Source organism: Trichomycterus rosablanca, chromosome 13 (genome assembly GCF_030014385.1).
Source record: "Trichomycterus rosablanca isolate fTriRos1 chromosome 13, fTriRos1.hap1, whole genome shotgun sequence".
Taxonomy (NCBI): Eukaryota; Metazoa; Chordata; class Actinopteri; order Siluriformes; family Trichomycteridae; genus Trichomycterus; species Trichomycterus rosablanca.
Window position 1 is genome coordinate 1,121,651 of NC_086000.1, and position 17,407 is coordinate 1,139,057.

Below are 17,407 nucleotides of genomic sequence, written 5' to 3' on the forward strand. Positions count from 1 at the left end.
GGTGGAATACCCTACGTAGTGCACTTCGCAGTAACAGATAATGTGAATGGAACGCTCCTACAGAATTGGCACTAATGATTGTAAGAACCGCTTTCTGACCCAATCAGAGCTTCTGATTGTAATTGTTAGTAAGAAATGCTGTTATTTGCATTTATTCAGTTTGCGTCACACAGATGACGTGGTAATGAAACGCTCGATCGGCTTTCTAACGACTTCCTGTTTTACTTCACGACCGGGAAAAGTTTGGAGGTTTTTAATTATAAGCACATTTACAAAATAACGGATTCTGTTCCTAATGGGACACACGCTTATAAATGTAATAGCATCTGGAAGAACAGAGGCTAAGGTAAGCAGCGGTTATGGATTTTTTGCTGTGTTTGGGATTTTGGCCGCTGAGCCGTGATTTGCAATGAAAACAAAACGTCAGTTGAAGCTTTTAACTGGAACCTAGGAAAGTAAAGGCACAAAGTAAAACGGCTAAATACACTCGTGGCCAGTGATAGCTCAGTGGTTAAGGTACTGGACTAGTAAACAAAAGGTTGCCGGTTCAAGCCCCGCCACCACCGAGTTGCCACTGTTGGGTCCCTGAGCAAGGCCCTTAACCCTCAATTGCTCATCGTGTAAGTCGCTTTGGATAAAAGCGTCTGCCAAATGCTGAAAATGTAAATGTAATCTGTTGTTGTTTTTTTCATCTGAACTTACATATTCTGTGTTTATTTCTACGATACATTTACAATATATGTTTTGTGTAGATTATATTGACTCGTGTATCGTATTTTGTGACTTGTGAACTTCTCTGGGGTATCATTAAAAAAATTATAACCAAGTCAGGACGACGGATCATGCAGTCATATTGAACTGACTTTTAATGAAATAAAGCCATTAAACACGTTAAATAAGTACATGTATAAACTAATAATGTAAATGAGTAAAATGTTCTAACCTGTTTATAAAACGTTTGAATGTGAAGGCGCGAAAAGATGCGACCGTTAATCGGGCGAGCTCACTCACAAGGAGAAGGAGGGGGGGGGGGCGTCACCCGCACTCGCTCAGAACGTCTGCTAAAAAAGATTAATAAAAACAGAGAAGTAGAAGATTAACACAAACTATACTCAATAATTTTAATCTAATATATTGATGATGTATTGTTATATTCGTTTTGTTAGTGAATCGTATGTGTGTTTACTAAGAAATACCGCATGTTCGGAATGGTTTAACCCTTTAGTTGCTGGCGGGAAAATATGCGCGTGAACAGATTACCACAGCATAGCTCAGTGGCAGCCTGAGGTAAAGGAAGATGAATCTGTACCAAATACATTTGGTACTTTCTGTGGTAATAAACCCATTTGTCTTGGGCAAATATACTCGTTTGTATGGATGTCCTGACATGTAATAACTTAAAGTCCTGGTGTAGTTCAGATAAAAGGCAGATTGAGCCTCATTTTACTTTGTTATCATCAGATTTTGTTTGCTTCTAACGTCTACTGTTGCTATTTTTTAGTACATACATAGGATAAATAAAACTGGTTTCATTTAGGACTAAAACTCTTCATCATGGTTTCCCGTATTCTTCTCCTTGACCTCTTTAACCACACATTTATCATCATTACAAATATAGAAGGTTTTTAGTTGCAGTTATTGCTGCTAAGGTGGTGCAACCAGTTATTAACTGTTCAACTGCTTTTCGTAATGATGATACGGGTGTTGGATAACTGTCCTTTAAATATCTTGTATGTAAAATGGTGTAATTGATCCAAATTCAGTCAATTAGTCAATGATAAAGGGAACTGAAGTGGTGGCTAATACATTTTCACAGCATTATATTGTCTCAAGTACAGTTGTCATGTATGTTTGACAAAACTACACTTCTATGCAATAAAGACCTTTACCACTCACACGCTGTACCTTTTTATTTACAAGTTTACAACAGAATTCGAACAATTTTAAACATATATCACGTCTTACATGTTTTTCAAACAGTTGCACATGATTCCAGCAGCCTCCTGTCTGAAGACCAGTTACAATCTTCAATTTGTCTGGATGTGTGACTGATCCAGTCAGCACTTAATGTGGGCACAATTTCTGCAGGAACTGCCCTACACAATACTGGGATCAAAGTCCACAATGTCACTGTCCATTATGTAAAGAGAAATTCACCAAGAGACCTGAACTCAAGATCCATCACTTCAAGAAGAGTTGATAAATCTGATATTTCAGAAGCAGAAAGCTCTAAGATCATGTCTGGATTGTGGTCTGACGTTTTGTAAGTCTCATCTAGAGCCTAATCATAAAGATATAAAATTTAGAAAACACAAACTCATAAATCCTGTGAAGAACTACATATGCTGGAAGCATGAAAAAGCTCTGGAACTGTTCTGTATATACACACAGAGGTAAAAAAAAAAAGAAAAAAAAAGCTACATCTACTTTTTCTGGGTAGATTTACAGTATCAATCTTTTTATATGAACAAAATGGCTCTCACTGTGGGTCAGTGAAGTCCTAAATCCCATATGTGACTCAAACATTTTTTTATAATAGCTGTACATTTTGGCTGTTGCTGTGTTTGCATGATTGCATGTTGGATTTAGTTTAATTTAATTTATTTAGTATTCATATATTCCACGGTATAAACCTTTTAGACATAAATATAAATCAGTATAAGTAAGTAAACTGGTAACAGGTGAGGGAATCATGATTGGGTATAAAAGGAAAATCCTCTTGGGTCATGGCTCACCACTTTGTGCCACACTTTTTTCTGGAAATGTGGTTTGTAAATAAACTATTCCCTGATTGTCGATATTCCTTGTGTACCATGATAGAAACCATAGAAAGTACGGCTAGTTTTGGTAAAACAGACAACCAACAACACTAGAACAAAAACATTCTTCTTTGTCATTTCCTTTAAAGTAAAAACTGGTTTGTAGGTATGCTGGTCCACATTACTTTCACTGAGCGATGATTGGTCAGAATGTCATTAACAGAATGTATGGCGTGTATAACTGTGGATCAGGTTGTCACATGTCGGCACTTTGGCTGGCAGCTCATTTCTAGACACATATTAAGAGTTTTATTTTTTATGCTGGAAACGTCCCAACATTTACGGTAAGATATTTTACTTCTTACTGATTCTACTAAGAAAATGTAAAATATGTTAAATATCAGAGTTTACATGTCAATCAAGGAACACACTGTAGATAATATTTTATCATTTTAAACAGGGCATTTTATCAGTTTTAATGTCCAATTATTTCATGAAAACAATTTCAAAATTGATTTACGACTATATAGGGCGGCACAATGGCTAAGTGGGTAGCACTGTCGCCTCACAGCAAGAAGGTCCTGGGTTCGATCCCCAGTTGAAACAGTCCGGGTCCTTTCTGTGTGGAGTTTGCATGTTCTCCCCGTGTCTGTGTGGGTTTCCTCCGGGTGCTCCGGTTTCCTCCCACAGTCCAAAAACATGCAAGTGAGGTGAATTGGAGACACTAAATTGTCCATGACTGTGTTCTGTATAACCTTGTGTAATGAGTAACTACCGTTCCTGTCATGAATGTAACCAAAGAGTGTAAAACGTAAATAAAATCCTTAAAATCCTAATAAACAAACGACTATATAAGGAGAAAATTGTGTTCTATCCATTATTTCTTTAATAATTATCCTGCAACTGTGTTTAATTCTGTATTCAGTTTTATACAGTATAATTAATTACAATATAATTATGATTGTGGTGCTCGAGTGATGCAGCGGTAAATTACCTCAGCTCACTAGCTCTGAGACCCGGGGTTCGAATCCCTAGCGATGCTATCGGCCAACACATGCCTTCAGACAATAAACTATAAGCATTTAATAAAAACCCTACCACCATGGAGACTAGAGTTCACGTCTCAGTGGCGCCCACTGGCTTGGTCAGTTTGAGGCATGAGTGGCAGGGCATACAGAAAGTTTGTCAGTGCGCTCTCAGTGCTGGTCCCAAGCCTGGGACAAAAACTGTGGCGTATCAGGTATGCGGAGTTGACAAGTTGAAATGTTTAAGAACTTATTTTAATCACAGTAGGCAAATATGTTTTGGTTTTCTCATCATACTTATTATTATAAATTATTTGAATGAATTGCGCTCCGTGATTTTATTCTTAAAGGTTTAACAAAGAGAAGAAAAGAAGAAACCTGAAAATCTTTATTACCACGACCAAGAAGCAAAAGAAAGACGAGCATGGCTGCAAAGTGTGAGTTATTAACGTTATCAGTCTGAAAAGTCTGGTTACTGAATAAATCCACATTATTTATAGACTAGGCAAAATGTATGAGAGGGTAGCAAGGATGACACCACTGCTAAGATTTCAGATGTTTTTACTTTGTCATTATGGGTGGGTAGGTGTAGACTGATGAGTAAAAATGATCCACAACACAGTAAAATGTGCACAAGGTCAGGGAATCTGAATATTTTCCATCTTTTCATATATATATAGTTATTATTCAAGGATAACGTAGGGTTATAACAGCTGTTATATGATCAGTTAATAAGGTTAAATGACTTTTTTACTTAAATTAATTACATGTTGTCTTTAAGTCGTCTTACTGTTGCACAGTGACATAAGGACACAGCACTGTATTGTTCTGATCACACTTTCAGGCCAGTTTGGTAAGACGATGCTGTTAATCCAGATGAACCTGTTTGCTGTTTATCCAGACAGAAATATTTTTTACAGATCAATGTGAAAGTAAACCACTTGACCAGCTCAGGAGATGATGTGGCACAGAAATGGATGAGATCAGTTCAGCCTTGACATCTAAATAGTCTAAGATATGATTAGCAAAGTGATGGATTTGATTTACAGCAGCAGCTCAGTAAACAGGCAAACACAATTTAACCGAGGACCACAGTGGATGTAGCTAGGAATGATGCTTGTCTTTGGTTCTACAGTATTAAGACTTTTAATGAATCACTTACTTCATTTCATTACAGCTGCATGTAACCTCAGCAGCCTCGTGCCAGCTGAGCAGTTTCGCTGTTCCATCTGTCTGGACATGTTCGAGGATCCGGTCAGCACTCCATGTGGACACAACTTCTGCAGGACCTGCCTCACACAATACTGGGACATGTGCCCTCCTTGCAAATGTCCGTTGTGTAAAGAGAAATTCCAGACGAGACCCGAACTGAAGGTCAATACGACGTTGAGAGACGTTGTGGAACACTACAAGAGGAAAAGTCAAGCTGGTAAGTCAAGCTCAGAAGTCATGTCTGGATTGTGGTCTGACGATGTAGGTTTCATCTGCAGCCTTATTTGACACATAATCTAATAAAGCCAGTTAATAACGTGGAGAACCACATGTGTCAGAGACATAAAAAGCCTTTAGAACTGTTTTGTAGAGATGATCAGATTTCAATTTGTCAGTTTTGCGTTTTAGCAAAACACAAGTCTCACAACGTCACGCCTGTAGAGGAGAGAGGCCAAGAGAACCAGGTGAGAGACACCGACATCAACATCCATGTTAATTACATTAATGTAGTCAAAATTTACAATCTAAATAATGGAATAATTGCAATACCTGCACTAGGTTGTTTTAGTATCAGTTTTACTTATGGATGTAGACAAATTTGGTGGTGCCCTTACAGCTCATTGAAACAATTCTTCATTCCTTCTGAAAAGTGACGGCATGGCATGGACAGATTTGTAAGTACCCCTAGAAAAGATTATAAATAAATGGCTTATACATGTACTAACATTTCAAACTGACCATTTAATTTAATTAGTTTCACTCATCTTCAAATATAAATAATGACCTAAAACACACAGCTAAAACCACTCAGGAATAGCCAGAACAAAACACTGGACTGTTCTTAAATGCCCCTTTACGGGCCTTGATCTGACGGGTTCTTCTTTGTTCATGGAAGGGCACCAACAAATTAGTCCACGTCTGTATATTAGAGTTAATAAATAATAATGTGTATTACTTTCTGTCAGCAGACTGGGCTACAGAGGACCAAGTCAAAGAAGCAGCAGATGATCCAGGACAGACTGAAGAAGATCCAGGAGATCAGAGACTCAGCAGAGCTCAGCAAAGTGGGTGAAACAAACATTTATATCATGGATTTTCATGGTTTTAGTTTTTAAAGCTTACCAGGGGTCGGGTTTACCAGCAAATCGAGCTCTGTAAGGAGCTCAGATGAACGCTCAACCCAACTCAACACTTTTGAGATGAGATAAACTTGAACATCTCTTCCAACATCAGCCTGACCTCACTGACTCTATTGACTAAATGGGCACAAATTCCCACACACACAAGTCTCATAGAATGGCTTTCCAGAGGAAAGCTCTTGGTCACATGTTCCAATACCTTTGCCCATATAGTGTAGCTTGATGATTTACTATTTAATTGAAAATAATATTCTCAATCTAGAAAAGCACAGAGACAGAGGTATCCGAGAGCATTGACGTTTTCAGCGATCTGATTGGCTCCGTTGAGAAGAGTCAGGCCGAGCTCCTGGAGGTGATGTTGGAGAAGCAGAAAGCCGTAGAGAATCAGGCTGAGCGACTCGTCAAAGATCTGCAGAGGGAAATCGATGAACTGAAGAGGGTAGGACCAGACCTGGAGCAGGTTCTAAACACAGAGGAACAGGTCAGTGATCCTCAATCTGCTTGACGATGGTGCAGAACAACGACTCAAACTCGCTTCTTGTCTCTCTTAACCCACCGTAGACTCGCCCATCTGTCCGCAGACGTCCAACCACCCAAAACCGGACTAGCATCGGCGCTGATGATGATCTGAGTGGAGAGACTCTGGTTTCAGCCCTGATTCAGATTCAGGAAGCGGTCGAGAAGAAACTCAGTGCAGCACAAAACAAGATGTTGAGAGCAGATCCAAAACCTTCAGGTTTGAAATTTATCCACGAACAAATGTGTTGTTTTCTTTTCTTTAACTTCCAAACCATGTTTCTAAATCAAATTCATTTCATGTTTTGTTGTTTACAGCCTCCATGGAGTTGAAGAGCGTTCAGCAGTATGCAGGTACAGCGCCAAGTTCCACAACATGTTACTTTAGCCTCTCTGGTTCTTTGCATCAACAAGTTTGCACCCATTTTTAGGTAAAATTCTAAGGGAAGTGCAAAAGGGTTTGCAAAGCCAGAGGTCTGCGCAAAAAAGAGTGGAGATATATAAAGTGTACCTTAGTTAGCCTCCCAAAACCAGGTGTAAACCAGTGCAGCTATGGGAGGCCATGGCAGAAGACTTGAAAAGTCACTAATGGAATCCAGGGTCCAAATCATTTGGAAGGTTGTCGCAAGGACATTATTAGCTAATATCTGAGGGAAAGGGGGATAGGGGTTGGCCAAAACAGCCTAGACATTGGGAGGTGCACTTGTCAGTGAGTTCTCAGTGCTGGTCCCAAGCCTGGATAGAAATAGGATGGTTGCAACAGGAAGGGAGGCCAATGTAAAAACTGTGCCAAATAAGCTAAGCAGACTAGATGCATATTCATATTATTTTAGAATATAAATATGTTTGTATTATTTTTTTCTCAGTGGACGTGGTTCTGGATCCTGACACGGCTCATCCCAACCTCGTCCTGTCCTGTAACGGAAAACAAGTGGCCTGTGGAAACTTCCTGATACCTCAGAAACAACCGTGGAAGCTCCCCGACACCCCGAAACAGTTCACTTGTCATGCCATAATCCTGGGAAAGCAGAGTTTCTCCTCAGGGAAGTTTTACTTTGAGGTGCGGGTCAGTGGGAAGATCGACTGGGATTTAGGAGTGGTCAGAGAGTCTGTAAACAGGAAGGGGAAGATTAACCTGAAACCTCAGGAAGGATTCTGGTCTGTGGTGCTGAGGAAGGGGGACACGTATAAGGCTGGTGAGGAAACCCCCGTCCTCCTCTCTCTGAAAGAGAAACCTCAGAAGGTCGGAGTGTTTGTGGATTATGAGGAGGGTCTGGTCTCGTTTTATGATGTGGAGAACAGGGTTCATATCTACTCTTATACTGGTCAGATGTTCACTGAGAAACTCTATCCATATTTCTGTCCATGTTTGAATGATGGAGGTAAAAATGCAGCACCACTCATCATCACTCCTGTAATAAAGATGTGAATTTTAATCTCAGCATGTCAATTTTTACTTCAGTTTTAATCTCATCAACTGTAAAATGTTTAATCTTCTTTTTTAATTCAAATGTGTTTGTTTTGCATAATCTTACTTTATGTGAATTATACATTCTGTGTGTAAAAGTTGCAGGATTTGTTGTAATAGCGTGTACTGAACTCTTTTGCAGTGTTTTGTTTACCAACATGAATAAAATATTTTAAATCCAACACAGAGTTTGCAGATAATAATAATACTGTATATGAGATATAATATATAATATCATCTGTAGTTACAGTTTAAGACCACAAGGTGTCGCCACTGACCCGCATGTCCGCTGAAGATTGAGCTCTAGAAGAACTAAATAAAGATGCTAGCGATCAATGTTTACAGAAAATATTGTTAATAAGTCATAGAAATAAATCATAAATAAAACAAAACTGTCACCTTATTATTAAAAAATCTGCCTTAAATGTCCTTAAATTAAACACCCATTTCCAAAAAGTGGAGACAGCAAGAAACTTTAATGAATCTTGATTGTAAATACTGTAAATGCTAATCACCAAAGTGCTGCCCGAAACACTTAAACGTTAAACATAAAACGTTTAGACAGGAGCAAATTAATGCTGTAATGTTTATTAAAATGTTATAAACCTTCTACAACTGGTAATGTCATTATCACAAAGCTGTTTAGTTGTTTAAGAGCAAGGACGGGCCAGTGTTTACATCAGAACCTGATTTCTCCACACACAGTTACCATCTACAGTCCATTACATTATTAAAGATTCCATTATAAACAACGACATGCTTATTATTGTTATGAATATACAAATGAACAACAACTTTTTAGAACTGGATTTCTAATTCATCACCTTATTAGCAGATTTCCTCTCAGCATGAGGTAATAGAGTGTTTTCCTCACTACCTTGGCAAAAGACCACTGTTCCATTTACTAAATTAATGTAATTATAACCGTTTGGGTAGATGATCGAAGGATCTGAAGTTGCTCATGAAAATCTATGATTTGCTGACTGAGATCTGTACAGAGCTCTCACCTAAACAAAACTCATCAAACCCCCTACTGCAATGCCTGTGGCTCTGTCTCACAAGTTCAGGCAAACTAGCCCTATTTATATGTGCACAGAGAAATCAAAAGCTGTAGTTACACACTCACACACACTCATACCTAGGGGGCAAGCCGTAGCCTAGCGGTTAAGGTACTGGTCTAGTAATCAAGAGATCATTGGTTCAAGTCCCACCATTGCCAGGTTGCTGCTGTTGGGCCCTTGAGCAAGGCGCTTAACCCTCAATTGCTCAGACTGTATACTGTAAATGTAAATGAAAGACTTTAGTATCTCCAGTTAACCTGACTGCACATCTTTAGATTGTGGGAGGAAACCGGAACTCCTTGAGGAAACTCACACAGACACATGGAGAACATGCAAACATGCACAGAAAGGACCCGGGCTGCTCCACCTACCCACCAAGCCACCCCTAGTTACCCACAATCACTAATGAGGAATTAGGAGGCCATGACAAAGTTAAATGACGTTATTGATCTTTCTGTGCCAGCAAATGAATAATCTAAACTAAGTTTGGACGCGTATAATTAATTATTAAAATCATTATTGTGTCATCTCCCCTTTTGTGTCTGTTGAGCTAAGAGCCATTATAATATGAAAAAAATATGACAAACCACAGTGAATTACTTCTCATCTGAATTAGAACATGTTAGCTCATGCTAAAACGATTTTTTTTATAGCCTAACTGGAAATACATGAAATATTTTACAGTAAGCACAACGTATTCATAAATATAATGTTTACTTTTTGTATTACAGCTAATTAAGCTGTTAATATAATTCCATATAGTGACATTTCCCCAAAATATAGTCCTATAAAGTTCTGGCTTTTACACAGTATTATAAGGGGAATGTAAACTTTTTAAGGCTTATGTTGGTTTATGTTTATTCTGTTCTATTAATACAAATATTAAGCGCCTGTGTATTTTAATACACTTAAGCTAAACGTCAGGGACAAGACACCATGAGAGCAGCGTTCAACTGAGTACATTTGTTTACAATATTTTATTATGAAATAATATATATTACATTTATTATAAGAGTTGATGGTGGGTATCCAGCCGGCTCTATTTACAGCAGCAATCCAAGCGTTTCACTGTGTGTTCTTTTGGAAATCTGTTCACTTTAATCTCTGAAAGCAAGTTTATACCCGGCCTGAGGGAACATCCGCCTTTCTTAAAGTCTCCTCCCCTCCCCCTACTTCCTCCCTTTTGAATTTTGTACTGTATGAGGAGGTAGGTATCACAATATGCTCCAAATTAAATCTATATTAATCATACACGTTTAGTTAATATAAATATCTCACCAAGTTTATATATAGATCCCTGGGTACATTATTATTATTATTATATTATATTATTATGTTATATTTTGTTGATAGTCAGTTTTAAAGTGAATAATACTTCTACTTATATTGCTAATAATGCACAGCATGGTCCACGCAATGTATAAGTCTGTTCTTTATATTCTTTTTATATGAAGATGTGAGGAGTGTAGAGGAGAAGCAGTGGATTTCTACCGGTACTAAGGGCTATATTGTTTTGTTAACAGGTATGCATAATTATATGAATAAATCTGAGAAATTCTGAGTTATGCCAGTTGGTTATGCTAATGCACAGAGCGTAATGGAGTGACGTCATTGCTGTATGTGTTTGTCTGGTCTGTAAATGAAAAGCAATTGTTATTGTTAATAAGCTGTTGTTTTAGTAATTTTCTTGTGTTATATTGTAATCTTTATTATAAGCCCTGCTTCTGTCCGGGTCCCTTTAGAATTTTGTACTGTATGAGGAGATGTGAGGAGTGTAGAGGAGAAGCAGGGGATCTCTACCGGTACTAAGGGCTATATTGTTTTGTTAACAGAATAAAATCCTCATCGAATACACAACGCAGAGTCCATTTGTCTATTGTGGTAGCAGAGTCGACATCCACCGGTTACAGCTGCAGAAAACTAAACCAGTCGTCCAGAACCCAGTTCATAAGTGTATGAAAACTTCAGACCCGACGTGTGTGTTTGTTCATGAACTGGTTCTCATATTTTTGCTCAGTATCATCCAGTGTAAGATGATACTGTACACAGAGCCCCACCCGGCCCTCCCTCCTCTCAGGAGAAGCTCTGATCGCTGCATTAGACCACAGTATGTAGGAGTAGGTGTAGAGATCTGGTTTGACTGGATTCTTATATTCTTACCTTTCGATTTTGTTTCCGTCTGCGCAGCTTTAGGACAAAACTTCAGCTTCATTAATGCCGAGGTAAGATTTTCACTTTTATAATAAATCATAAAGAATTTCTCAGGCTTGTGTTTGTGTTTGAGGAGTTGAGGAGTTGTAGAAGAATTCAGCTGAGGATCTGTGTGTGGGATGTTGAAATGTTTTTATAGGGTTCACAAACTTACTGCACTGTAAGTAGAGAAGCAGAAACATTTACAGTACACGGACAAAAGTATTGGGACACTGCTTCGGATTGATTTTAGTTTAACACAGTCTCTTATTTATTTTCCCACGGCTTCAAACCACGACGGTTGCAGAACGTTCTTGTATAAACTAAAATACACTAAATGGCCAAAAGTATTTGGACACCTGATTATTATCTTTGTCAGCTAGAACAACAGCTGATCTTCCTTTCTGAGAAGCTTCTCACAAGACATACTGTCTGAAGTTGTATCTGTGAATAGGAATTTGTGCCCGTTCAGTCAGAAGATGGCAGCATTTATACAGCTGGATGTTCCGGTTCTTTCCAGAGTTTCTTCAAAATGAGCTTTTCTTCTCGTCTATATAGAGATTGTTCATACTGAAACGGGAAAGGGCCTTCCCTAAACTGTTGCTGCAACGTTGGGAACATGTAATTACCTTTATATCACTGATTTATTACAGCTGTTAGTGACTGTTATGGCTAAAACATGTGAATTCGGTAATTAGAAGAAATGTCCCAATACTTTTGCCCATATAGTGTATTAGTTCTATATGCTTTAAAATTAGTGGCAACAGGTTGGGGAAGGCCCCTTCCTGTTCCTGTGCACAATACAGGCTCTATAAAGGCATTAAGAAAAGCTTGTGAACTCTTGGACCTGCACTCGTTTGGAGGAAATGGACGCTCAGAGATTAAGGTTGTCTACAAGCATGGCTGGATTACTGACCGGGCCAGTGGGGCCAGCGCCCAGGGGCCCTTGAGCCATGCTTTTGGGGCCCCTAGCCATGCTTTTGGCCCCTTATGAAAATGGATGAGGCGTTGTGGCACTGCTCTGACTTCGACTTCTGGCTATTAGGGGTCCTAGGAAAGAGGGGGGCATATTTTTAGAGGGCCCTGGTTATGAGAGCCCCTACCAGGGGGCCCTAGAGAAGAGCAGGGCATACCATTAGAGGGCCCTTGATCACGAGGGCCCAGGGGCCCAGACTATCCTTAATCCGTCCTTGTCTACAAGTGATCAGATGGTTGTTGTTTCAAGCCCCATTGTTTGTCACATTGGATAAAAGCGTCTGCTGATGATGATTCCTCTCAGCTGATCTGGTTAGTAGTCACCTTGTGACCTGCACTAAGTGTGCACGATACGTGTCCCTATGATGGCTAGGTTCATCACCACACGAACTTACTACATAAAGGCGTCTGTTAAATTCCATTAATGTATTTTTATATACAATGAACTCTAACTGGTGTTTGTTGTGTTTGTGTTTTAGAGGATCACCGCTGATCGGGGATGAACTGGGCAGCACTTCAGATCCTCCTGAGCGGGGTGAACCAATACTCCACGGGTTTCAGCCGCGTTTGGCTCTCCATCGTCTTCGTGTTCAGGGTGATGGTGTTCGTGGTGGCGGCGCAGCGGGTCTGGAGCGACGACAGCAAAGACTTTGAGTGTAACACCAGGCAGCCGGGCTGCACCAACGTCTGCTACGACAGCGTCTTTCCCATCTCGCACATCCGTCTCTGGGCCCTGCAGCTCATCTTCGTCACGTGTCCGTCCCTCCTGGTCGGGGCCCACGTGAAATTCAGACAGGAGAAGGACAAAAAGTACGAGGAAACGCACAAGGGCGAGCATCTGTACGTTAAGCCGGCGAAAAGAAACGGCGGCCTGTTTTTGACCTACCTGCTCAGCCTGGTCTTCAAGATAGGCTTCGAGGTCGCATTCCTGTACATCCTGCACTACATCTACGATGGCTTCGACATGCCGCGCCTCACCAAGTGCTCCCTGGAGCCGTGCCCCAACACGGTGGACTGCTTCATCTCCCGGCCCACCGAGAAGAAGATCTTCACCTTCTTCATGGTGGTCACCTCGGCCGTCTGCATCCTGATGTGCACGTTTGAGCTGATCTATCTGATCGGGAAGAAGATCTATAAGATGATCTATATATATCCAGCCAGACCTTTGAAGCAGCAGAGTGAAATCAGAGTAAAAAACAGGACAGAAAGTCGCGTCTCCGCTGCAGATCTCAGACTGCTGAAACAGACGGACGCTGCTAATGAAATAAGCGCTCTGTAGGATGGATTTGATTCTCTCACGTCCAGTCAGGTCCAGTCGTCCGACCTTTACCGAACATTAATAATGGTGGTGAGGGAAACTGTCCCACGCAAACTTCACCCTGTCAGTTTCTCCCTGATTACAGGACGGTTTGTTGGCTCTCATCTCTTACATAAACAAACTGATAAAAAAAACTATTTCAGTCATTTCTCCAAACTTTTTTCTTTCTCCGTCCAAACAAACATTCATTTTTTTGGTTTGTTTGTCTTTGGCTTCCTGAAAATCTTCTCGGTCAGAAATATACACACAGCAACCTGGACGCCATAATTCCTCATTAGTTTTAAATCCAGTTCATTATAATATAAAAACCTCTGCTCATTTTTCTGTGCCCATATAAATAGGGCTGGTTTCCGCGCAGGCGCTGGAGGAAGGGCGTGTCAGGAAAATATACCTTTGTACCTTTGTTGGGCTATGGCGAGACAAGAGGGGGCGGACACACACACAGAGATGTATGAACAAAGATTTAATGATAATAAAAGACAAGACAAGGTAACACAAAACAAAAAAATTTAAAGTATCCTCTAGACCACCCAATAAGGACGGGCCCTGCTGAGTCTGGTTCCTCTCAAGGTTCCTTCCTGTCATTTTCAAGGAGGTTTTCCTGCCACAGTCGTCCTCGGCTTGCTCAACAGGGGTTTTTGTATCTGTTGGTCCTGGATTTTGTAAAGTTGCTTTGAGACAATGTCTATTGTAAAAAGTGCTATATAAATAAAGTTGACTTGACTTGACTTGACATGCAAACAAGACAAGACCTATGCTAAAGGCTAAAGCTAAACATGAAACAGGAACCTAAACCCTAAGCTAAGCTAATAAAATGGGACAAGACAGAATCACTAAGCAAACATAAACAAAGTTAAACCAGAACTAGAATAAGACAAACAGGACTAAACAAAGCTAACAGAGCTAAACTTACAGACAGACAGACAGACAGACAGACAGACAGACAGACAGACAGACAGACAGACAGAACAGTCACATCAAATAGTCTCCCAAAGACTGGTCCCCAGCTCCCCTCTTAAAAACCCTGAGCTCAGACGAGGTGCAGCTGAAGGTAATTATCCGCAGACCAATCACCATGAGCGGGTGTTGGCTTGTCAGCCTAAACAAACACTCTTCCACCAAGTGCTTCTAGAAAGGTGGGCGTGGCAGGTGTACAGGAGCTCCAGCAGGAGAACACAGAGGCTGGATCTGTGTCAACCCTACTCGAATGGCATCGGGGTCTCCAGCAGCGGAAGAATAATTGGCTATGATGAAATTGGGAGAAAATAGAAAAACAAAACGCTTGAATTCAGCTGTCGGCACTTTAATCCTGAATTTCTGTATATTTATAATTATTTTGCACATTTTTAGATTTAAACGCCCCCCCTAAAACAAACGACACTTTAAAAGCACAAGCAGCAGCTTTCTCAAGCTCAGAAACACACTTTTCAATCAAAGAACATGAACCTTCAAGTTATCTGTTAATAATATTATGCGCTGTAGTCGGTGAAATCAATGCATATTACTATACCAGTGGTGAATCTTTTCTTTCACATACATTCTATACCAAATCCTGACAGCGTTTCTTAGTTTAGCTGCTTTTTCTTTGTAATTTTCCACTTTAATTTGCTTCTGTTCCTCCATCTTTAAAAAGTGTTGAAGGGTTAAATAACTGTAATACATGTAAAAGCATCTTCTGAAGCTTGGTGTTTGTATTATTGATACTGCATTTGTGTTGTTTTGTGGGTTAAAGCTCAGGTTCACGACCTATAAAAGCTCTTACACTGCCTGTAGTTTAGTATGAGCGCTGCTGTATCCCGCGCTGTAGCCGCTTGTATCGTGTTCGAGGTGTTGAACGGTGTCAGTAAAATATATTTATGATGTTTGTACACGTATTTGATGGTTGTGTGTGAAACTGTGGGACGTTTCAGAGCTGAAAGATTGTTTGTTTTTACTTAACTAAAGCACTTAATTCTGTATCTGTAATATATTCGTACACCTTGGGACCAAAAGTATGTGGACACTACACTGCCACACATTGCTGTGTAGCACAAAGCGAGCTCCTTAAAGACATGAACTGGAACTCGGACTGCAAGTCAGATCTTATTATCCATCATCAGAGCCTGATTTAACGCTCAGTTTCAGAATGGGCACAAATACCTACGAACACACGTGGAGGCTGTGACTCCATATTAATGCACTTGGTTCGGTAATCGGGTGTCCACATATTTTCGACCATGGAGTGTATTGAGTCAGTGTTTGTTTTGTGTGTGTTTAATGTTCTGTAAATGTATTCCACTGTAAACACTATGACAGAAGTTTGTTTCTGTGGCTGTAATTATAATAATAATAATAATAAAATATATATATTGTAATCAAACTCTATTGTGGTCACTGTGGGTACGGTTGACAGGTAACATGAGCGGTGTGTTTCAGACCTGAACACTCTCACCAGCTTTCACTGCTTTTAGAAATAAAGACTCACTTTAATTAGTCTTACATAAGTGCGACCTCTTGATTGTGTGGTAAGGATTATTCGCCTAGCAGCCATTCGACCGTCCATCGATACCTCCGAACACGGGCTTCAATCAGACCAGCCGTCACATAAATCAAGATCAGTCACAGTCAGTAGATCCTTCAGTAGATGAAGTTCACGTTCACATCAAATCGATACCTCGGACTCACCAGAGAGCTCCAGAGCAAACATCTCACTCAGCCATCCACCCACTCGCTCAGCACCACCTACACACGTGCCCCAGCATTAACACACGGACACGCTGAAACATCCCACACACACCAACACAGCCCGACCAGAGTATGGCCCAAAACGTGAGAAAAGAGCTACCATACAACCCAAAAAAGGAGGGAAAAAAAGGAAAATACAGCCCAAAAAATAAGAAAAGAGGTAGAGTATGGCCCAAAACATGAGAAAAGATGTTGCATACAGTGAAAAAATGAGAAATTAGGTCTCATACAGCCCAAAATTTGAGAAAAGAGTTAATATACGGCCCAAAAATTTAGAAAAGCGGTCGCATAGTCCAAAAATATGAGAATAGAGATGGTATACAGCCCCAAAATTTAGGAAAATAAGTAATATACGACCAAAAAATGAGAAAAGAGGTCATATATGGCCCAACACTTGAAATTAGAGGTAATATACGGGCCAAAAATTTTGAAAAGTGGTACCACACAACCCAAAAAATTATAAAAGAAGTAATATACAGCCCAAACTTTAAGAAAAGTAATACACGGCCCAAAAATGTATAAAAGCGATCGCATAGTCCAAAAATTTGAGAATAAAGATGGTATACAGCCCAAAAATTAAGAAAATAAGTAATATACGACCAAAAAATTTGAAAAGAGGTAGCATGCGGCCTAAAAAGTCAGAAGAGGTAGTGTACGGCCAAAAAATTTGTAAAAGAGGCAACACACAGCCCAAAATTTGAGAATACAGATGATATACTGCCCAAAAATATGAAAAATTGTAGAAAAGTGGGCGCATACAGTCCAAAATGTAAGAATAGAGACGGCAGAGGGCCCAAAAATATGAGAAAAGATGTTCAGAGAAAAAATAAGGAAAGAGGTGACATAAGACCCAAAAAAATGAGAATAGAGGTGGTATATACTGTATATGTTCCAAAATTGAGAGAAGAGGTCGCACACAGCCCCAAAAATAAGAAAATAAGTAATACGGCCCAAAAAATAAAAAGAGGTAACACATGATTTCCTCTATATTATTGATTTATTACACCTGTTAGTGACTGT

At 39.9% G+C, this 17,407-nt stretch overlaps 2 protein-coding genes across 3 annotated transcripts; both read left to right on the forward strand.

Moving 5' to 3' along the window:
• The first annotated feature begins 5,023 nt into the window (after positions 1 to 5,023).
• On the forward strand, positions 5,024 to 8,080 carry LOC134325616 (E3 ubiquitin-protein ligase TRIM39-like). The gene is made up of 7 exons (XM_063007864.1): positions 5,024 to 5,213; positions 5,405 to 5,460; positions 5,965 to 6,060; positions 6,398 to 6,616; positions 6,697 to 6,871; positions 6,970 to 7,005; positions 7,518 to 8,080. Exons 1-7 carry the CDS (start codon positions 5,024 to 5,026, stop codon positions 8,078 to 8,080), a joined length of 1,335 nt encoding a protein of 444 aa, XP_062863934.1.
• Positions 8,081 to 10,637: 2,557 nt separating this feature from the next.
• Positions 10,638 to 13,756, forward strand: gjb9a (gap junction protein beta 9a). Of its 2 annotated transcripts, XM_063007563.1 has the most exons (3): positions 10,638 to 10,703; positions 11,368 to 11,402; positions 12,825 to 13,756. In XM_063007563.1, exon 3 carries the CDS (start codon positions 12,845 to 12,847, stop codon positions 13,622 to 13,624), a length of 780 nt encoding a protein of 259 aa, XP_062863633.1. In that variant the 5' UTR covers positions 10,638 to 10,703; positions 11,368 to 11,402; positions 12,825 to 12,844; the 3' UTR covers positions 13,625 to 13,756. The 2 variants fall into 2 exon arrangements, with proteins under 2 accessions (XP_062863633.1, XP_062863634.1); XM_063007564.1 differs by lacking the exon at positions 10,638 to 10,703 and having other exon boundaries at positions 11,355 to 11,402.
• Positions 13,757 to 17,407: the final 3,651 nt, after the last annotated feature.